Source organism: Mustela nigripes, chromosome 6 (assembly GCF_022355385.1).
Source record: "Mustela nigripes isolate SB6536 chromosome 6, MUSNIG.SB6536, whole genome shotgun sequence".
In the NCBI taxonomy this organism is placed as follows: domain Eukaryota; kingdom Metazoa; phylum Chordata; class Mammalia; order Carnivora; family Mustelidae; genus Mustela; species Mustela nigripes.
The window spans coordinates 123,765,245-123,787,821 of NC_081562.1; the positions used below are offsets into that span (position 1 = coordinate 123,765,245).

Sequence of the window (22,577 nt, forward strand, 5' to 3'; positions counted from 1 at the left end):
ATGTAGCCAAAAGTAGTAACAGGATAATAATTTAGTACTATTTATTCTGTATGTCTTTGGGTGTTTTGGAAACTGGATAGGTCAGTGACCTTTAACTAGGATTCTGCTGCAGGAGGAGAATGGACTTGAGTTCACTTAATATGGTTTTGTAAAGGGAGAAAAAGGTCGCCTGTTTTAATTTTGTGAATAGTACTATGGATTGGTACTTTAGGTCTCTTCCTTATTTATAATTCGCTAATTCAGAAGGAGAAGTTACCTTTCTCAGGGGAAAAGCAAGTTCCAAAATATCTTAAGTGCTCTAAGAAGTGTTTTAAGAAAAAAGATAACACGAAGTAATGAACATCTCTGTCACATACCATTTCACATATACTGGAAAATTACATGTAACTTCAGAACTATCAGGCTATCAAAGCAGAATGAAGGAACAATTAAATTTACAAACCTGTTTGGAGGACTAGTAATGCTTTGGTGACCGTCTTTCCCACAGCACTGTTCATAAAGGAAGTGACCATTTTGAACTCAAAATCATCAAAACCACAGAATTGGAAACCGGTCTCTAAGTCTTAATTAATGGGTCTTTGCTCACCTGTTTCCCCCTTTAAAAAATATCCCGTTGACCTTTAACTTATGTAAATACTCTTAAACAATCTAGGTATGGCTCCATAAATTCTCTGCCTATTTTCTGTGGATGAGTAGGATGAGATTGACCTCCCAGGATATGCATAATTTCCAAACTGGGTTGGGTTGTTACCTGATTTACTGATTGGCTCTGTAGCTTTGTTTTGGAAAATGGTGTTTTGCAATGGTTGGCACTTAGTCGATTTTTGAACAATTGAAACATCGAATAAATATGAAAATTCAGGGATCTTTCCTGGATAGATTGGTGGGAACTGTGGACTTCTCTCTAGCTAAGTTGTCAGTCTGGTCCTACCATCAAGCCAGTGATTGAGGCACATGGTTGGCCACTGACTTAACCTGTTTTTACCAATATAAGAATTAACAGTATTTGTACAAATAGTTGGTTTTGCTATACTATCGATTTAACTGGCATTGCATTTAAAAATTCAGTTAAATGTTGGAAATAGTGCACTCACCATGGCATTTCAACTGTTCTGTCCATAGTTGTGGCAATATATGATTATACAAAAGACAAGGATGATGAGCTATCGTTTATGGAGGGTGCAATCATTTACGTCATAAAGAAGAATGACGACGGCTGGTATGAAGGAGTCTGCAACCGAGTGACTGGTCTGTTCCCTGGGAACTACGTTGAATCAATCATGCACTATACTGATTAAATTTTTTGCTTTTAAAGTAGGTGGTTCTTATTACTCAGTCATACTGTGGGACTATTATGGTTAACAGAATTGTCTTAAAATGTTTTAAAATGTGCCCATACTTTCAGGACATGCTGTTTTATTGATATAACTGAATGTCTACCTGTAAGCATACATCTTTGAGGCAGTTTGTGTATTGCTAAACAGCGATTTATACAAGAGGCTGTCTGTAACTGATTATGCTTATGTACTTACTTACACAGTTAACTTTATGACCAGCTTAAGTATTCTGGGGGTGTGGGGTATAATATTTAACAAATCATGATTCAGACTGTACCATTACATGTTCAGTGCAGCATGGTTACTAACGCTATGTCAGACTAATATTAAAATCAGAAAATTTCAATCCTGGTGCTGGTCATACTTTTTGTTTAGACTTTCTCATTCTTGAAATATGCTATTTGTTTAAAGCATGCATACAGATTTATGTATTGAAATATACTTAAAAAAAAATCCAAGATGCTTCCAATTTGTGTAATATTTACTTGGAGTACTCGTACTTAGGTCTCTCGAAATGAATGGAGTCTCTAAGGTCTCCATGTGAGACAAAACAAAGGGTTATCTGGAATGCTGGAACTCGCACCTGAGTTTTTGAATGAGTGAATTTGCAGTATAAATTTTTTCCATTCATAAATACCTAAGTGAACCAAAGGTTTTTGTCCTTTCCTTCACTGGTTTGCTTTTAAAATAAATAAGTAAATGAATAAATAAATGAATAAATAAATAAAGATACTGATTTATTGCAGAATTATGGTTCTATTTTCTCAATATATTAACTTGGAAAAAAAATATTAGCCTTATCTCAACCTGTCCCAGTGGCAGTGACTGGTTTTTGCAGATTTAAAATCTGAGATGGGTATTTACAAGTCAATCTGCTGAATTCCTTTTCTAAAGTAACTTTTTCAAAGCTAAGAAAATGTGTTAAAGTATGCACATTCTGTACGTAAAATTCTTAAGGACTGCTGTATCAGTCCTTGGGTTTTCCAGTGGATTGTTGTATACGGGGTTCAATGAAAGGAAATTATCTTTTACATGTTGTTTTTGTAGAAGTGGGGAAGTGGGTGCAACTGACTTTTGAATAGGCGCTATTTAATCCATTACCTGGCACTAGCAACATAAAAACGTTTTAAGAAAATAATTCGAAAAAAGGTGGATCATATATAATCAGTGAACGGGGAATATACCTGACCAACAAATTTATATTGTCTTTTGAAATAACTGAAATGCAACACATGCACTTTGTGTGTCTCCTCTTAATTTAAGGGAAGGTTAGAGGGATGTTTTTTTCTTACCTTGTGTGTAATTCAATATTGCCTAGGATATTAAAGTAGAGCACTCAAGTGTGGGTTTCTGTGTATTGAAGATTTGTTTGGATTTCAAATTACAGTTATGTACTGGGCGTTACAGACGTGTAACAGCATAGTAAATGGTAAGACTAGTGCAGAACATTTATTCCTGAAAATTAAAGGCCATTATTGCTACCAAATCAACGTGACTGTTGTATATGCATTTTGCCTTTGTTAATTTTAAACAGGATTTCAGTATCACTAGTGATCAGCTAGCAACCTTTTTCATTTTTTCAAGTGGAATGTTCTCTTAATTTTGTATATAACCTGTTGTCTAAATTTTATGTACAGTCTTTTATAATAAACCATTCTCCTATATGAAATTTTGGATACTGTTAAAATCTAATGTGGATTGAAATGTAGACTTCACATTTTTTGTGACCTTTACTCCTATGGTGAAACACGATAAACCATTTGAATTTTAACATTGATTATTTATTTGTGTAATGGCTTTACATGTGGATCTTAACAGTGTAAACAATACCACATATAACCATCAAGATACCTCGATTAGAATTTACAGAACTAGAGTTACAGATTCGGATGGTTTAATTACATTTAAAAAGTTTTCTGAAAAACTTTGCCAATAAAAAAAAATTGCCCATCAATAAGGTTGAAATGATTTTTTGAAATGATTTTTGGTTACCTGCACATGAAGCAAAGAATATTTCACAAAATTCTTTAGGCACGGTCTGGTAAAATAGCTGCCAGAAGTAACAGAAAGAGTTGTCATTTCTCTCTCGTGAGGACGATTTCTGAAAGCTGTATGAGGGCGTCTCTTTCCGGGGACGGTCGAAGTTTACTGATCTCTCGTATTGCTTCGTGGCAGTACCGCTGCGCGAGGTAGGTGGTTTGCTGCACACCGTCACTCTGGTGGGTCAAGAACAAAAGGGGACAGACTCCTCACTCTCTGCTCAGCTCTTAAATTCTTGCTGTGACAGTTAAAATGTCTTTGTCGTGATCCAGTGCTCTCTCCCCCAGCTCATCATTCCCGCTTCCACGCCTGCTGCGTTGATGCACTCTCCTCAGATGGAAGCACTTTTGTATTGAATCAGCGTGCAAAGCAACTAACTCATTAATATCAAAATAGCCACCTACTTTCCCTTAAGGATTCGATTTTTAAGTGATAAAGTTATAAATTTAAAAAACAAACATATACATAATAAAGCACAAAGGATGGAGATCAACAGTTCCCTTCTTCCACAGAGCCCAGCTTTACCTGCTGGTTTTAATGTCTTAATTAGCAACTTCAGTCATTATCTATTGCCTTTGTGCTGAGAAAGGTGAGGATTTAGCCTAACCAGAGTAGAATATTCCTGAAGTCACTCTGAAAGGCCTCTGATATTCTGTACTTTACTGGTACAAAATAGGATGCATTTTATTTTGCTTTACCTTAGTATACCAAATCCCACTCTTGAATGTAACTGCCTGATCTTTCTACTGCCTTCCTCATCCTGTTTGTTAGACTGACCGCCTTCCAGCTGTGCCCGTGCCGGCCCCAGCAGGTCTCTATCAGATGCAGCCTGTTCTGCTGGTTTGAGTGCTCACAGCTTTCACGGTCTTGGGGTTTCCATGTTGCTACTAAAATACATCCACAGATAACTCAACTGCATAGTGTAAGTGGGAGGAGGACTTACTAACTCAATGAATGGTTTGAAAGGATATAGAATTCTAGCTTTAGAATGTTTCTTCATCATTTAGGCCTTACCTATTGCCTTACAGCGTCCAGGATTTTTGCTGTACACCGAGCCAGTTCTGAACTCTTCTCCTGACCACACTTTTCATTTTCTTTTTGGATTCTCTTTCTGAAACGCCTGTTACATCATACTGACCCTCTAAAAGCTTTTCTCATTTTATTCTCTTACTGTTTGTTTTTAAGGGTTTGTTCATTTCATGTTATAACCCTCCTCTGGAGCTAGTTTTTCACAACCACTTAGAATTCTTTGAGCTCGTACTTATTATTTTTTAAATACCTTATTCCATGGATACGGTATTTTTTCACCCCCCAATTTTATATTTTTCCCTGAATATTTCTGTTTATCTTGGTCTCACTCACCAAACTTTTCATCAATAGTAATTCTAAGTAAATCCTAGTTGTTCATTCACATTTAATGAAGGAACAGGGACTAGGAAGGAGCCCTGGGTGAAGGGAGTTAGGATTTAGAGGTCTTCGGAGAATTTAAGAGAACATTCTTGTACCTTTCTAAATGCACGTATGTCTAGGCTTGCTGGATCTTCATCACTGTTTTGCTAAAAGTGACAGTTAATTGCCCCTCTTTGCAGTCCCACTTCCCACTTCAGCCTTCAGTAATTCTGACAGCAGAACCTCTCCCGGTACATCACCTCTTTATCAGCTACAGTCTCTCCTGAGTCCTGAACAGTACTGCCAGATTACCCTCCAAAGAGGTGGTAGCACATTAGGATGCTTAGCAGTTTAGAGGCTTAGAGAAATACATCCTTTGGAGAGGGTCTTGCTTTTTGGAAATCTGACAGGTAATTATTTGAAGGACTGCACTAACCACAGATCAGACCACACATTAGCTTACTAAAAACTGCTCACCCATCTCATTCATTAGCTCTACTGGCTCCAAATAACTTAGATTTTGGAAAGAGTTCACTCTTGAAAGACAGTTATTGAAAGTGAAAATACGCACAAAGATCTGGCTTCTACAGGAAAGTTCTGAGGATATGTGGCAGTATATCTGAAATAAGCTTACCGCCCCTGAAGGTGAAACGGTCTGCCTCTGTGGGTTCTTGAGTGACCACTGAAGGCAGTTCCAGGAGGGACCAGGGATGGTCCACACTGAGGGGACAGCTGTGAGCACCCAATAACCTGGAGGTGGCAAAGGTAAGCCTGTACCAGGAGGCCTGTCTGGGGGACTGCAGGGCAGCAGTGCTGCCAATGGATTTGAGGAAGATGGCTTTCAAACCAGCAGGGCTCAGCCCATACGATACAGTAGAATCACTTGGGTAGAGGCACCTGGGTGGGTTAGGGCCTCTGCCTTCGACTTGGGATCCCGGGATTGAGCCCCGCGTCAGGCACTCTGCTCGGCGGGGAGCCTGCTTCCCCCTCTCTCTGCCTGCCTCTGCCTGCCTGTGACTCTGTCAAATAAATAAAAAATCTTAAAAAAAAAAAAATCATGTTGGTAGCTCTAAAGAAGTCCTAATGTCCAAACCTTACCCAGGACCACTTAAATTAGTCTTCAGAAAGAGTTCTAGAAGAATAAAGAATCCTACAAGTTTCTCTTCCTCAGTTTTTGTCAAGTCAACAATTGACCACACTTGGTCTTGCATCTAAAATTTGTTCTGTTATTTGGTTAAAGAACTCTGCTGCACTGACCTGCTCCTGGCTTATTTCTTCGTAAAATAATTTACCTGGGGAGCGCCTGGGTGGCCCAGTGGGTTGGGCCTCTGCCTTTGGCTTGGGTTGTGGTCTCGGGGTCCCAAGATCAAGCCCCACATCGGGCTCTCTGCTCAACAGGGAGCCTGCTCCCCCCCACCTCTGCTTGCCTCTCTGCCTCCCTGTGATCTGTCAAATAAATAAATAAAATCTTCAAAAAAAAAAAAATCTTACCTGTAATACATATTGTCGAGCTCTGTCCACATCTCCTGGCAAACTGAACCGTCTCATTATCATAGCATTCATTTCTGGGAACTAGCCATAAAGAAAGAAAATATTTATTTATTGCTCTTGTGAGAATCAAATGTTATAACAACAGGAAAAAACAAAAAGGTGATTAAATGTTTTGATGGTTTGGGGGCGGGGGCAATAAATTGTAGCAATTAAAGAAGCAGAGCTAAGAGACACATTCGTCTTCCATGCCCAGGACTGAGCGGGTGCCCAGGAGAGGCAGCTGCTGATCTTGTTCATTCTGGTGTCCTTTCTATTTTAGTCTTGGGTCCACCAGTGAGTAAGAAAGAAAGAGCAAGCTACATCCCTAAAATCCCCTTACTGCCCTCTCTAAGAGTTCTCAAGCTTTTGCACCGGAATCACTAGAGGCCTACTGGGCCACTGCTTCAAGGTTTCTTGATCAGTAGGGATGGGGCCTGAGCACACATTTCTAGCAGATTCCCGGATGATATGAATTCTACTGACATTCTGAGAAGCAGTGGCCCAAGATGAGGGTGGGAATTAAGCATTCTACTTTTAGTGCTAAACTGAGTGACATCTGGAAGCCACTGAGGTGTCTGAGCAGCAGGTATTACGAGCAGAGGGTGCTCAACGTTGACTGCACACGAGAGTCAGTCGGGAAGCTTGCGGTTGCCTGGATCTGCTCCTAAGGATTCGGATTTTGCTGGTGGGGGCGGGGCGGGGGCCGGGGTCTGGCCCTGGCATCAAGATTTGAAAAGCACGCCAGGTGTTTTTAATGTGCAGCCAAGTTTGAGACCCACTGAATTAGAGGAGGCAGAGGCAGAGAGGCCAGTCATGTTACTGTTGTGGATTATAAAGAAGACCAGAGGGAAGCTGTGGCACTAAGAGAGAAAAGGAGACAGGTACACTGAAGACAACCTGTGCTCTGCAGTGGGGAGCAACAATTCGGGAGAATCGTCACCATTAACAACCAGGAAGTCAGGACACCAGATCCCTTCATTCTCTAGACTAGTCAGAGCCCTAGTCCTGAAGCCTCCAAAGCTGAGTGAGCCCTGTCACCTGTGGGTCCTACCCTCCTCCTCAGTGTCGTGAGGTTGCTTAACCAAACGAGCGGACACCCGTTAGCTCTAACAGCTTCTGGCTCCATGACATAAGAGGTAAGGTATGTTTGGTTCTGGACACATCAGTGCTTACAGCAGTTGCCAGATTCTCCCTGGCAGTGAGCCTGAAGTTGCTGTCCTGTAACCACCATCACGGTATTAGTAATCCTAGAAGAAAAAAATAGGGCACACAGAGAAAAACCTCAACCGGATGATGACAGATGAAGAATTAAGTGTTCCTTTCAGAGTCAAGTATGTGTCAGAACAAAGTTCTAAACACGCAGAAGCTGCTCCCATGCTTAGAAAACGTAGAGGCCGGCAGACGGTTAGTTCTTAAATGAGAACATGTAATTTGTTTTAGTTACTGGCCTTTTAAGAATCGAGTAAGTTTTACAGGAAACACATCAGGAAGCTCAAGTCAATCAATTTAGGTGGTAAAAAGCCAAATCAAGTAAGCATTTGTCTTAATACCGCATTCCAAAATTGGAAGGCCCTATGCTCAGAGGTGACGGGACGCTGTTCCGGGCATCTGGGATAATCATTTGTTTATGGTACATGAGCTCTTTCTGCTGTACCAACAAGGGTGGTAAAATGTGCTGATTGTGTGGCTTCTCTGACTCCTTTTATTATAAAAAGCATCGAGAAAGCAAAAAGTGTGAAGAAAATATTTGCTGTAAGTGTGACTACATCCTTCCTTTAAACATGTAGTGTGTGCAATTTTAATATGCAAATACCAAACTCTTCCCCCAGGCCTTCCTCGGTCCCCTTACTGTGTGCGATGTGGAGAAGAAAGGAGAAGCCTTAACGGGAACAACAGTTGCCTGCTTGCAGATTTCATGAGAAATACGAAAATTTTTGCCCAGGCTATTTAAGTTTGAGGGTAGGGAGACCTTTTAAGAATAGGACAGATCAGGGGCACCTGGGTGGCTCAGCTGAATGTCCGACTCTTGATTTCGGCTCAGGTCATGCTCTTGGGGTAGTGGGAGGGAGCCCCGCGTCAGGCTCCATGCTTAGGAGGGAGTTTGAGGGTTCTCCTCTGCCTCTCCCCCAGGCTTTCTCTCTTTCTCGAAAATAAATAAATCGTTAGGGGGGGCGGAAAAAAGAGTAGGACAAATCGTATTCTGACTGTGAAATGTATCCATAAACTAAACTAAACTAGAAAGGTGATCAATAAATGTAGCGAGATTACTCACACAAAACCTGGGTAACTAAGGGACAGCTAGTCAACAGTGACAGAAGCCAGGACAGCTGGTGCAGGGGCTGGGGCTGCTCATGGCAGCTGGAAGTGCGGCTACAGGCTGACATTTGGGTCTGGTGACTTTATCAAATAAGAGAAACAGAAGAAAGGAAAAGATCTTTTAAAGGATATTTGAGAACAAATGTAATCTCACCAAAAAAAAAAAAAAAAACCAAAAAAAAACACCAAAAAACCCACAACCAAAAAACACTTCCATTTTGTTTCTGAAGAGCTCAATATCCAACTTACATACTCCTTAAAAGATTTAACAGGACGTTTCTGTTCTTACAAAAAATCCACGTACACACACAGATTGGAAGGACACTGTCATCCCGGGATCCCTCCAGAAATCCCGAAATTTTTCTTAAATCCCCTGTACTAACTTATCCAGAGAGCTCTTCAGAGTGATGTCAGAAATACTGAATTCAAAGAGAGGGAGCTTCTACTAAGTTGCAGGGTCCAACGAATTCCTATTTCAAAACAACAGCTGGGTGGGAAAGGGTAAGCGTTTTCCCAGAGCTGCTTGTGGTCGAGACTCCGTGTTCTCAGATGGAAAAATTCAAAGACTCATTTAAGTAACTGGCCAACAAAACTCACCCACCTATGGAAAAAGATGACAGACCTCTTACGAGGACTCCACTAAGTGGGCAGGTTAGTGACAGGTCCCGGGAGCGGACACAGGCTCTTCTGGAGCGACCCAGGCCCAGAGCACACGCGTTACCTGCTCTGCGGGAAGCCCCACGGGGGATCAGACAAGCTCTCCTCAGCGTCCACGCTGCCAGAATCGGACATCGTGGAGCGAAAGGAACACTACTGGTCTTACAGGAGTTGGTGTGTGATTGTCTGCTGTGCCATTTACCAGATGTTTAACTTTGGCCAAGTTTGCGCATCGCTTTCTTACTTGTAGAGTGGGCATAATACCTACCACAGAGAGGAGCTGTGAGATTAGAGAGAATGTACCAAAGAATCCTTCGCAAACCAGGAAAAAAACGCACTTTCGTACAATGGAGACACTGCACAGTCTCGTGTTTGGAATCCATTTTACTCAAAATCACGTTTGGCCCTGTAAAAATCTTTTCACACATTTCTGGCCAAGAATCCCCTTTTTTGACAGTTTCATCCACAACAGAGCCTAAACTTGATGTTTTCTTTGAAAATGACTTAAAACGTTTTTGAGTCATTTTGGCCTAATCGCCACAGGACAGAACGGGGAGTCTGCTTAAGAAACAAGCTCTGCGCAGGGGCGTGTGGGTGGCTCAGTGGGTTAAGCCTCTGTCTTCGGCTCAGGTCATGATCTCAGGGTCCTGGGATCGAGCCCCGCATCGGGCTCTCTACTCAGCAGGGAGCCTGCTTCTCTCTCTCTGCCTGCCTCTCTGCCTACTTGTGATCTCTGTCAAATAAATAAAATCTTAAAAAAAAAAAAAAACAAAAAACAAGCTCTGCCCAGTCACTTCCTGCTTGGCCTCTCTGTGTGTTCCCTTTTCTGAGGCTGCCGAGCGCAGCTTTTCACTCCTTCCCCTACCGCCGTATGGGCAGATGGGAACGCGCCGTCTGGTGAGGGTGAGTGGGTGCCTCGTGATGCCACATTTCCCAGTGAGACACTCGTAGCACCGCGGTCTGGGACGCTGTAAGCAATTGTGTGTTCCTTTTCCTTGCCTTTTTTTTTTTTTTACCAGCATTTTTAATCTCTTATGTATTACTCACTAATTAATGTGTAGGAGTGATCCATTTTTCCCCCTGACTTTGACCCACTGTATCTTAAGGGAGAACTGCTCCTTACTCCTGTGTGTGGAGGAAAGCAAATTCAAGCAGGACAGGCACCGGCTCTGTCATCTCACAGACTCCTACAGACTCAGCTCGTAGCGTCACGGGGGCTCACGGCGATCACTTGTAACTGCTACGATTTTGAAAAGTATGACACCCAAAGCTTTTTGGTAGACTGCAAGCTTCTTTCAGAAAAGACCCGTTCCTTAGTCATCCTGAGAAGCTGTCTTCACTCAAGGACTCGCATTTGCTGGCCAGGGTCTCGGGGGCAGACAGACCAGTGGTCGTAGCTGTCTAGGTGGCGGCCGTGACTGCCCTCTCTCCAGCCTCGGGCATGCCTTTCCATTTACACGACTCGTGAATCCTCTACTTTTATGTGGGCTCATGGGAAAAGATAAAATGTCCTTGGTCAGCTTTAACGTATAAAGGGGATTTTCTATTAAAGGGGATTTTCTAAAGTTTTTTTTAGAACTTAGCACACGTTTTAATATTCTCCTTTTGAGCTGACAAGTGAGTCTCCATAGGAGAAAGGAGCCATCTAGAGCACGCCATTTCCTCGTCATCTCTGCCTCCAAATTCTGCAAGGACAGAGCCTGGCAGTGAGGACAGATATTTCTAAAATCCAACATCTGTGTTTGGACCCCTCGTTCCTCAGTTGACTGCTATTCACTAATATGCTGTCCTGGCCCAGACCCCCCAAGCCATCAGCTTCCTCCAAGGAGAATTACCCAAGTTATGGCTCTGCTAGACAGTGGATAAAAGATGATCTTTCCTGGGGCGCCTGGGTGGCTCAATGGGTTAAAGCCTCTGCCTTCAGCTCAGGTCATGATCTCAGGGTCCTGGGATCGAGCCCCACATCAGGCTCTCTGCTCAGCGGGGAGTCTGCTTCCTCCTCTCTCTCTGTCTGCCTCTCTGCCCACTTGTTATCCCTCTGTCAAATAAATTAAAAAAAAAAAAAAAAAAAAAAAAAGGATGATCTCTCCTTTCCTGGACCAGAAACTGATCAAAAGCAAGGTCACTGGTTTCAATAATGGACTCACTGAGTTCTACGGAAGACATAGTTTATATCTTTGTAAATTCTGAGAAAGAACAGAGGCAAAAGATCTCAGAAAGACTAAAAGTTACTAAAATTTTAGACCGAAGAGCCAATTTTTAATTTCGTGGCATGGTGATGAACATCTTATTTCTTTGCTAAGTTTTCACTGGCTTAAATACACTACAAAGATGAAAATCAATTAAAAAGATGTCCAAATGCCAGCCAATGTCCCACTTACTGCAAACCACGTTTGGCCCAGCCCCAAGGGATGTGGCCGGGCTCCAGAGCAGACTCTGGAAACGTCTGCCTGCCTCACAGTCCCTGCAGCACGTGAAGTTCCTAAGCCCTCATCCACACTAAGGAAACTACGAAGGCAGCTTTACTTCCTTCCTTAATGGACAGTCCCTCAATCTGAGGAAGGAACTATGGGGTTCTAGCAGTGCGTTCTACCGACTTCTTGACATTTTGAGGCCATGGCCGAGCCTCTGTGAAGCAGGTCTCATTAAACTTCTAGAACTGCAGAACTTCTCATGCTTGGAGGCCCTTCCTGTGCCTTTTTAAGGGGCTCTGAGGTACACCCCAAGTCCAGTCCAATAATCAAAATGTGGAGACGATTCACCTTGTCAGTGCCTAAAGTACACGGAAATCCTCATAATGCTACCTTAAATGCATACAGCATTTCATCTGTGAAGTGCCTCTGTGACCATCACAGTTCATCCTCAGGGTCACAGGTAAGGGCACAGAGAAAGCTCAGAAGAAAAATAACTGGTCCCAACATCTCAGTCACAGAAGTCAGGATGGACTCCAGATCTGAGGTCTCTTAGGTAAATGCTTTCCCACATCTTCCTTATCTGAACCCTCCCATCGGCCGAGCCGGGAAGATACAAAGCTCCGTGTCTGAGGGAGTTGGGGAAACGTACCTGTTGGCAAGCAAACAAGACTGGGCCAGTGGCTAACCCGAGCTTCAGGTCCGCTGACGTTGGTTTGCCCATTTGGTCAGAACACGAGGTGAAGTCCAGCACATCATCTATGAGCTAGTGAATGAGAACACGCGATGTCAGCAGCATGCCACCCTGGGTGTCACTGTCGCCCTTCCCACTGTGCCAACGGGCCACGTTCCTAAAAAGCAGAGGACCAACCTGAAAGGCGATGCCCACATTTTTTCCGTATTGATAGGCAATCTCATGCACCACTGGGTCCGGGCATCCCAGGACAGAGACCTGAAGCAGAGAGAGAATTCTGGAATGAGCTGCTGACAACAAGCAAGGCAGCCTCCCCCCGCATGCAAGGATGCAGAGACCCACTCCCTGGAAAAAGAGCAGATGAGTCCGCGTCACAGGCAGAGTCAGGCGATCCCGCCACCAGAGCGAGACCAGACGCGCGCACGATGCCCGTGCTTTCAGCGGAAGGATTTCAGCCTCCATCGCAGATTGTTCGCTTCTATTCTAGGGAAGCTAGTCTCCACCCCTCCTTTCCCGGGGTAAGTCCTCTTTCTTGCTGCTTTCAGCACACAGCAAACCTGGCCTACAGGTTGGCTCCATTTTAAAAAACCTATTGGGGCGCCTGGGTGGCTCAGTGGGTTAAGCCTCTACCTTCGGCTCAGGTCATGATCCCAGGGGCCTGGGATCGAGTCCCGCATGGGGCTCTCTGCTCGGCAGGGAGCCTGCTTCTCCTCATCTTTCTCTCTGTCTCTCTGCCTATTTGTGATCTCTCTCTCTCTGTCAAATAAATAAATAAAATCTTTAAAAAAAATAAAAAATTTAAAAAAATTAAAAATCTATTGATTAGGCCTTGTTTTAGGAAGAGGTATCTCATCTGCTCTAATCACACAGATGTTGCCATCTATTTCCTCATTTGTAGTTCCTTTCTTTTAATAATTTTTGGTGATTTCACTCTTTTCTCAAACGCAGTTACTTCCTGATATGTAACAGCCTCCAACCTCATGCTTCAGACAAATACTGTTTTCTCATTAGCAAAGTGTCTTCACTGGTCCTGCGGCTTGTTCCTTACGCAAGAAGTAACTAATTGCCTGAAAGCCCTCCCCGCTTTTCAGGGGAGGAGAAACAGGACTTCTAAGTCTTTTTAAAACCCCAAAAAACCTAGCTGGCACTGGCTTGGGAGCATTTCCACTGCTCTGCTAGGCACGCTAAGCAGGCCCGGCCACATTTCCAGAAAACAAAGACCGGGTAAACCCCCAAAGCAGGGAACAAGAGTAGCATCGACTCCACTGGAGGGGAAATGTCTACACTGAGTGCACGACACAGCCAGATGGCGTCAGTGTCCTGCCTGTAGCGGGTCACCGATGATGAATCCGTCTCCTGACTTCTGTTTCTGCCCCCCCCCTCCCGTCGGGGCCCAGTCAGCTCAGGCGTCAGCGGCGCCCAAGTGGGGGCGGAGCGGGGCTCGGCAGTCAGGCCGCGAGGGGCGCACTCACGCCCCCCCCCCCCCCAGAGGTCCCGCCATTCCCGCGCTTTCTTTAGTATTTCGCATCCATTTTTATAAAACGCAGGATCCAAAGCCCTTAGCTGGTAGGGCTGCTGCCAGGAATGCGAGTCACACAACTTTTGAACTCTGCACGGAGCCTGGCAGCTGGTTTTAACACTAGAAGTTTGCAGTCTTCCTCATCCCGAGCGCAGAAACAGGAGCTGGCAGTGTCCGCGCCCCGTGACTACTACGAGCCGGATCCCACCACGTGCTCAGCCCTGAGGATGTTTCTGGAGACGGAGGAAGCCCGGGACGCGTCGCGCTGGCTCCAAGCCCCCCGACGACAAAGTGCGCGCCAGGAGAGGTCAGCGGGCCACTTCCTGGAGTGAATAATAAACTCGAAACTGCTACAGGGAGGGGGTCCTCTTTCCAACCAAATTAAATAATCTGGGAGACCACACGTGAGGCAATTTAGAACCTCCGGCGAGAGTCGAGCTATCCGTCACCCCGGCTGAGCGCTTGAGCAGACGCGATCCTGGCGGCCGGGCAGGTGCCGAGCTCGGAGCGCGAGGTCGCCCCCTCCGCACTCCGCACTCCGGCTCCCGCAGTTACCGCAACACACAACAGCACCGAACAGCCAGCTTTCTTCCTCAGAAGTAACACACGTGAAAGCCATTCTCCTTCTGAACTCACTGGACTAAATTTACGGAGCTCCTAGGATGGAGACTCCAGAGTCTCTTAAGCCTCGCGGCCACCCAGAAGCACTGCTGCTGTGGCTGATGGTCGGCGACAGCGAGTTGTCCTGGGCACCAGCACGGCAGGTCCCAGCCCGAGGTTTCCCGCGTGGTCACTCGCTCATGAGCGAGGCCTGGACGCCCAGGGCGCACGGACCAGGGGTTCCGGGGCTGGAAACGATGGAATCAGAATCTGAACCCAAACGGTCTGACTGCGGGGAATGTTCTCGTCATCGCTTTCCTACGCGGCGTGGCGGCCCAGAGGCCAGACGACGAGCCCGAGCAAGCCCACGGCCGTGCGGCCCGGCCCCCTCGGACCCGTAACAGAGCTGCGCTTCGTGGGCCGCTGCGGCGGGGTGGCCGGGCAAGGGCCGCCTGTGCTCCGAACTCTCGGAGCGCGGGGGGGAAGCCCACTGCTCGCGCCGCAGCCCGGGGAGGGGCCGCCTGCGTCCGTCCCTCCGCAGCCGGGAAGGTCCACGCGAGAAGCACGGAGGGGCGCGGGCGGGACTCGAGCGCTTCCCGTTCGCGCCCCCGAAGACGGTGGTGCCCCGTAGCTTTCCGGCGGTGCGTGGGCGACCAGGACCAGTTACGTCCAAGACTGCGGAGCTCGGCCAACAGGTCTGGGGGAAGCAGGCCCGCGGCCCCACCTCCTGGAAGGCTCCCCAGAGCCTGTCTTGTAAAGGCCGGGGTTCCAGCTGCCTGCGGGGGCGCCTGGTGTTTCTGACGCGGGTGTCCGCCGGGACAGACATGAGCGCGCGCGTCCCCGGGATAGACACGTGTGCGCGCACTTGGAGTCTTCCTCGCAGCCCACGCAGACCCGACCGCTGGCGCGCGTCCTTAGGGCAGAAGTACCGGAACAGGTTGTTCTCAAACCCGGCTAGTACTGGGGGGGGGGGGGGGGGGGGGGGGGCGCGGGGCACACAGGCAGCATAAGCCCCAGGTCAAGAGCGAGTATTCCTCGTCCATAAAGAGCCGCTGAAACTGCGGGGGGCGGGGCCCACACACTCCGGAGGGTGGGAAAACCCGCCGGCACAGCGGCACAGAGCGACACAGCGGCACAGAGCTCGATCGAGGTAGGGAAAGCCCTCGAGCGTCCGCCAAATCGCTCGCGTTCCTTTAGAAGAGAGCGATGCGAATTCCAGCTCCACCGCAGCCCGGGTCCTCCCTGCCACGCGCACAAAGTGGGAGCCCCGCGGCCCGTCGGGGCACCGCTGCGACACGCACAGGCACCGCGGAAGGCACACCGCCCCTGCTCCGCGCGGAGTCGGGGCTTCCTCCCTGGGCCCCTCCCCTCTGCTCCTGCTCCCTCTCGCTCAAACGTTAAAAATAACTATATAATTATAAAATAAATACATAAATGAGATAGATGAGATATAAAAGGCCCGAGAGAGACGCATAGCCACAAACATATAGCGCAGGACCTTGGTTTCTAAATACCATTCTCCGCCAGAAGGAACAGGCCTCTTTGGAGGGATTACGAATCCCAGTGCTGGAAAGGACAAGATGAGGCTTGAAGAAAGTGCGGAAAGAATGAAGGGGGTAGATGAACGGGACAGAGGAGCTGGGTTCAATGGTCCTCCCATTGGCCAAATATGGAATTCTTCAGCATTTACATAAGTAACAATAAAGCGTTATAATCCATATAGTAAATAAGAATGCAGGAGGCCATAGATCGAAGACTGGAGAAGCGCGGGGTAAAAGGAATGAGAACGCACGCGACCGTCATTGCCACCGTTATGGTACTATCAACATGCGAAAACCGGTGAGTTGGATCAGAAGCAGATTTACATAATCTCAAAATATATTCCCGTATCAGAAAAACAGTAACTTTTAAGTGAAGAAACCAGGCAGTCACCCCCACAATCAAGTCATCAAAGTGAACATCACCAGTAACAGGACACGTGCCCCTCCCTGGACACAACAGACCGAGGCAGCGGCATCCCTTCTGCTGTTTTCTGGCCCCAAATGCATAACCTGTCTCTCAGCGTGCGGAGCCACACACCAATTCAACTTGAGAGGCTCGACGACAACCCGCCTGCACTCTTCAAAATATCCAAGGAAATGTTCCAGACGGAGAGACTAAAGATTCATGACCGCTAAATCCAACACGAGAACAGGGACTGGATCCCGAACCAGAAGATTTCCCCCTTTTGCATGACAGTATTATGACAGTAGGCAAAACAGGAATAAGGTCTATCTGCAGGTTAGGTAAGAATATCATACCAAAAGTCAGTGTTCGGCAAATATGAGCCACAAAAGAAAATCCTCTAAGTGGTGCACTGTGGCTTTGGAAATAAACAGGAACCAGGGCTTATGCAGCACTGGAGAGAGGAGAAAGTCAGAATGAAAAAAAAAAAAAAAAGGAAGGAAGGAAGGAAAACAAACGAATGCAGGATTACAGTACCATAGTTCTGGGTTCGAATCCCAGCTCAGCCACTGTCTGACTAACACTGGATGGGCCACTGGACCTCTTAGATCTCATTCCCATTAGATTATCCAGGGAACAAATCATAGCCTTCATTGGAAGCTCAACTGTATTCTGCGTGACTATGAATACAAATAAATAACACTCATTTAAAAATATCACTATTTTCATATCAATGTCCTAAAACATTCCTAGATAGCCCTCTCTCAGACTTTACACTATTTCTATTAAAAATACAAGGAGTGGTTCAGGGAGGGGGTGGCCGTGTCTTTAATAGAATAAATTACAAGCTGCTCAGTTTCCTTCCAACTCCCGTAACATCTTAGACTCTGATTGGTTCTTCCGTAATAATTCTGATGTTTAAATTCTCTGTAGTCCCTCTTTTGGGTGCTTCTGGTTTGCTTTGCATGAACTTTTGGAGCCCCATGTCTTTGCATTTTGAATACCAGGAGTACATAAAACAGCCATGTTGAATATGTAATACCTCTGGAATATTCTACCCGTAAGCACTTAAATACAGAATCTTTCATGTAGAATACTCACACTATGATTTTGCTTTATTACTCTAACAGTTCCGGGGTTTGGGAATAAATCACAGAAAAAGTGGGTCATTGTGGGATGATGTCCGCATGCCTCCTAGTGGAGAGCGTAAAGCATTTCATTTTTTAGAAAGGACTGAGCCCTGTTCATATCCCGTCTACTGGTGCCTTGCTAACCTGTAAAGCACCTGGTGCGGTTTATGAACAACTGTGTGTGCTGTGAACAGAACGTCTCTGGCTCCCCAAACGGAGAGGATAGGGACCGCAACCCAGGCTTTCCTTGGTGCCTCGGGCCCATCTCCTTGGTTCTCTGTGGGATGTCCACTCTGTGGGAACGACGACTCTCAGCGTGTTCAGTTTGAGCAGCCCTGCTACCCGCCAGTGCTCGCTGAGGCCGTCTCCAGCTTGCGAACTCATCCATGAGCCTCACCGAGCGCCCCAGCATGCCTTACGAGATGGGCGCTCCAACATCATGGAGCCCTCGACCATCAGAGGTAGGATGGCCAATGAAGGGTTAAGGTAACAGCTTTCTGGCACCCCCTTTTAAAAATCATTCATTCTTTTATTCAGCGTTCTAGTTTCTACCATATTTTCATCCATCTCTCTATTTAAAAAAACCACACTTGCAATTCCTTGAAAAGAAAATGTTGGCCCTTTGAATAAAGACAAAAATGGCTAAAATCATGGCCAGCATGTTCTCCATAATTCACATATCTTAGAGTTTCCATTACATCTTTTTAGAAAGAAAATGTCCTCATCCTTTTATGACTCACTATTATCCATTTCTTTTTTTTTTTTAAAGATTTTATTTATTTATTTGTCAGAGAGAGAGAGAGTACAGGCAGAGCAGCAGGCAGAGGCAGAGAAAGAAGCAGACCCCCTGCCGAGCAAGGAGCCCATTGCGGGACTCGATCCCAGGACCCTGGGAACATGACCTGAGTCGAAGGCAGTGGCTTAACCAACTGAGCCACCCAGCCATCCCTATTATCTGTTTCTTGACACTTTTTGGAACGGAGACTCTAGCTGCAATGAGCCTTTCTCACCGGGAGAGGCCTGAGGAAGAGCCCTCTTTAACCGCAGTAATATTGCCCCTGGAGGGCTCCCTCGGCTGCTGCTTTGATCTCGATGGGCTAGTGCCTGCCCAGTATCCGTCGCTGCCGCGTTGGTTAGGCGGGGATACCGTCCGAGGAGCAATGCTATGGCAAGAACCGGCTCTCATTTAGGGGCTGGCACTGAATGCCACAGGTTGTAGTCTACAGACTCAGGAGAATATGGACTTTTTAAAAAAAGAAGAGCGGAGGGAAGGCCAAAGAAAGCAAGAGAGAGAAAAAGTTATAGTTCATACTTGACTTACAGCCACAGAAAAATGGCTTGTTTTTTGGGTTTTTTTTTTTTTTTTCTTTTTTTGCTGGGCTTGAACTCAGGACTCTGAGATCGAGGCTGGAGCTGAGATCAAGAGCAGGACACTTTATCCACTGAGCCACCCGGATGCCCTGGAAAACGGCCCGTTTATATTTCATGCAAAAAGACCCAAAAGGATCTACTACTCAATAGGACACAAAGGACGAAGAACCCTAGGACAATCTAATAGGCATTTTCTCCTGGGCAAATAGTGTTATTACAGAACACGGCACTTGGCCACTTTTTAAGGGTAAAATGTCAGAAATGGTATACGGGACAACAATCGGGAAAGAAATTACTTATGAGAAGTTGTTCAAAATGTCACACAAGTTTGGAGGGGAGACCAGGTGCAGAGGGCTTATTCGGATTCCACTCTGGGGAGGAAAGATGAAAAGCGAACGTCCGCCTAGCGAGAGAGGACCACAAAAACGAGCCCTGCGGCAGAAGTTCTCGGCTGTTCGGGGTCATCACTCTTTTCTCAATGACCTCATGGGATTTGGGTTACTATCTGAAGGTTCTCCAGGGAAATGCTCCCCATGAAGAGCAGCTCCCGAGAAAGAGCTAGGAGGCTTTTTTTTTTTTTTTTTAACGTGAACAAAGACAGAACGTACATACTGCTTTACAACTGTTGGCTATCAGACTGGCGGTCTTCTTGAAGGTCTTCTCAAGGTAGTGTGCAAATCTTTCGGTCTCGTTTTCTTTTGACCCTAGCTGAAGAAATTCACCTACAAGGAAAGAAAGAAAGGGGTCACTTGTGATATGGCTTGACTGCCTGGCTCATTAGACTGGGACTGAATAAAAAAGAAGTAGTCAGAATTAACCTACCACGCACCAAATCTTCAATAACTTGGGTTAAAATAGAGATCACAGTTGTATTTCCAATCCGTGCCAGAGCTATAGATGCTGCAGAAAGAATTAAATCACCAGCAAGTACAGCCTAGAAGAAGAAGAAAAAACAAAAGCTTTCAGAGAAAGGAATCAGAGCAGCAGAGCCCACAGCAGAGCTGGCCCCCCGGAGAGACATTCAGGTGGGGAGGGAGGGGTCATCTTGGCTCTAAGTCTTCCCCAACCTTGTCCTCAGCAGGAGTCCATGTAATAATCAGTTACACATTCGGGTCATTGCCAGGATTCGGTCGGATCCCAGAGATCACCTGGTCTTCCTCAGCAGAGCCAGTGACCGACTGGAGACGGACGGGCATCTCACCCTCTTGCTTCATCCCTGACTGCACCAGGGCCCAGTGGCCCTCGGGTCAGCCGCGCTGGAATGTTCACACTTTCCTCAAGCCACGACTGTCTCTCTCCTACTCAGAAAGCCTTTCCCCTTCTTCACTGGGCAGACTCAGCTGCACAGTTAGCTCGGGTGACACTTCCAGGAAGTCCACCAGGATCCCTCAGCCTGCAGATGCCCCTCCTCTACGTGCGCGGCTCCCCATTCATGCAGCTGTCTTCACAGTTGTCTTCAACCAGCCATGCTCCTATTTACCCAACTCCTTGGGCGCAGGGCTGGGAATTATCTCAGCGGGTGCTTGGCACACCCCAGCGTGCTTCTCTCGGTGAAAAGCAAACCTAGGCATCCTGGCTCCAAGTTCATTGCCCCTTGTTCCTAGACAAGCTTTTTTGTAGTCAACACTAGATAATCGGTATTTTTCTAATCTTTAGATTGGGAGAAGATGCCCATACTGTACTTACAGCTTGTTTTAAATTATACATAACTGAATTATACACTGTAATCAAATACACTCGTCTGCCTATTTAAAGATATCCTTGAGTTTTATTATAATTAGTATAATTACAAATTACAAATACTGGATGTTATAGAAATTTTAATTCATAGAATTTTCAACATCACATTTTAATTTTTTTGTCTTTTCTCTAGTATCTAAAATTAGCGATGTTCAGTATGTTTACCTGTTGGTCATTTTATATAACATATTGTACAAATTATTTCAACCTAAATATAAACACACATTTATGATTCGCTGCACCTATGATGATGGAGAGGGATCCCTCACCTACCCCCCCCCATCATTAGGGCTCTGGATCTCTAGGCTTTTATGTCTTTCCTCTTCAGGCCCAGGACTCCCAGAGGCCAAAAGATTCCCATGTAGGCAGGTGAGGTGAGGCTGCCAGACTGGGCCCTGGGGAGCCGTGGGTGAGGGACTGAAGGGCGGGCTGGAACCCGGGCAAGGTACCGAGGGCGCCTGCAGGGGGCGCCACATGAATGGATTTTTACTGGAAACACACGTACTTTCTGCTGGGAGGCAGAAAAGGGAAGGAGGTTGAGGGGCGTGCAGGCCTGTCAGACCAGTCTCAGGCGGAAGAGGCCACCAATAGCAGAGGTGATCACAGTGGGGATGACTAATTAGGCAAGGAGAAGACCCGAATTTGTACTCTTAAATAAGGCTTTAGGACAGGCCCTGAAAACAGACATCTGACTGCAGGGACATGTCACAGAGTTACCCATGATCTCTCCAGAAAGAAATTGCACCCCCCCACCTTTTTTTTTTCCCCCAACAACATTCTGACGTATGGAATTCTGTCAATAGGACACAAGACCTTTTATTTCAAATGTGAAAAAAAAGATTTATAAATGAGATTGCAGGACTCGATACATAGCAAAGTCATGCACCCCAAAGCAAAACCAGCATGTGAAGGTGACAATTAGGATACACATCTTTTTCATAAGGGTGATAGGAAAACAGGAGGGAACCAGGTCCTATATACACGTGCGGGCAGGTGAGCAGGGGAAACCTAGTCTGCACTCACGCTGGTTGGCGGGCCGCCGCCTCCAAACAAAATGTCTGCACATCTCCGTGTCCATTCATTCGGCACTGTTCCTGTCTGAACTTGTGACTTACATATCTTTAGGCAAAAGTCCCCATTTTACATACACTTTTCAAGAGATGCTAAAAAATACCATGGAAATATGCTTTAAAATATACATATATGAACCGAAATCAATTATAGAGCCTCTGTTTAAAAATGTGTAATTTTCACAGTATATGTGTGTGTATATATTTTTACATATCTATATTTAAGATACACACACATACACATACACACACCCATAGTTCAGGTTTACTCATTTACTTGCCATGACACCCTGGCACATGGCAGTCTATAAATGGTTAAAGAATTAAACTGAACTTGAGTAAACTGAGTCCCAAAGTAAAATGTACGGTTTCTCACGAAATATGCTTTTTGGATAACAACAAAAAGCCCTTTCCCTATAACCAAAAGGAATTCTATATAGAAGTGTGCCTAACCAGAAACCTGAAGCTTATTTTTTCTATGGTTTTCTCTATTATCAAATGTATATACACAGACCAGACGTGACTACTGCTTTGGAATTTGGAAGGCTGCGTTTCAGGAAGCGTATTTTACTTTTTAATGAAACAAATCTGAAGAGTTAATGCAATCCAAAGAGCGTATGAACGGGTCAGAAGATGAAAAGGAAGCAAAACACCGTACCTTCTTTTCACCCCAGATCTTATTAACCGTGTGTTTTCCTCGCCGGGAACTTGCGTCGTCGATGACGTCGTCGTGTACCAGACTAGCGGTGTGGATCATTTCTGCAATTAAGGCTATGGAGCGCTGGCTTGCTTGCACATCTCTAGTTAACAGAAAGCAATGCTTTTTAAC

The 22,577-nt window shown here is 45.8% G+C and overlaps 2 protein-coding genes across 11 annotated transcripts in view; one reads left to right on the forward strand and one right to left on the reverse strand.

The window, feature by feature from the left end:
- ABI1 (abl interactor 1) overlaps window positions 1-3,108 on the forward strand; it is a 116,973-nt gene extending 113,865 nt beyond the window's left edge. For all 8 annotated transcript variants that reach the window (XM_059404143.1, XM_059404144.1, XM_059404141.1 and 5 more), the window contains one exon: window positions 1,123-3,108. In XM_059404143.1, coding sequence (XP_059260126.1) covers window positions 1,123-1,298 — 176 coding nt within the window. In that variant the 3' untranslated portion in view covers window positions 1,299-3,108. The remainder of the gene's footprint in view (window positions 1-1,122) is intronic.
- The window catches only part of PDSS1 (decaprenyl diphosphate synthase subunit 1), a 44,432-nt gene continuing 24,951 nt past the window's right edge, over window positions 3,097-22,577 (reverse strand). For 2 of the 3 annotated variants that reach the window (XM_059404146.1, XM_059404145.1), the window contains exons 5-11: window positions 22,407-22,548; window positions 19,761-19,872; window positions 19,551-19,660; window positions 12,552-12,632; window positions 12,333-12,446; window positions 6,258-6,338; window positions 3,097-3,553 (exon numbers count right to left, since the gene is read on the reverse strand). In XM_059404146.1, coding sequence (XP_059260129.1) covers window positions 3,413-3,553; window positions 6,258-6,338; window positions 12,333-12,446; window positions 12,552-12,632; window positions 19,551-19,660; window positions 19,761-19,872; window positions 22,407-22,548 — 781 coding nt within the window. In that variant the 3' untranslated portion in view covers window positions 3,097-3,412. Of the gene's footprint in view, window positions 3,554-6,257; window positions 6,339-12,332; window positions 12,447-12,551; window positions 12,633-19,546; window positions 19,661-19,760; window positions 19,873-22,406; window positions 22,549-22,577 lie in introns of those variants that run through there. The other variant, XM_059404147.1, reaches the window with a different exon arrangement.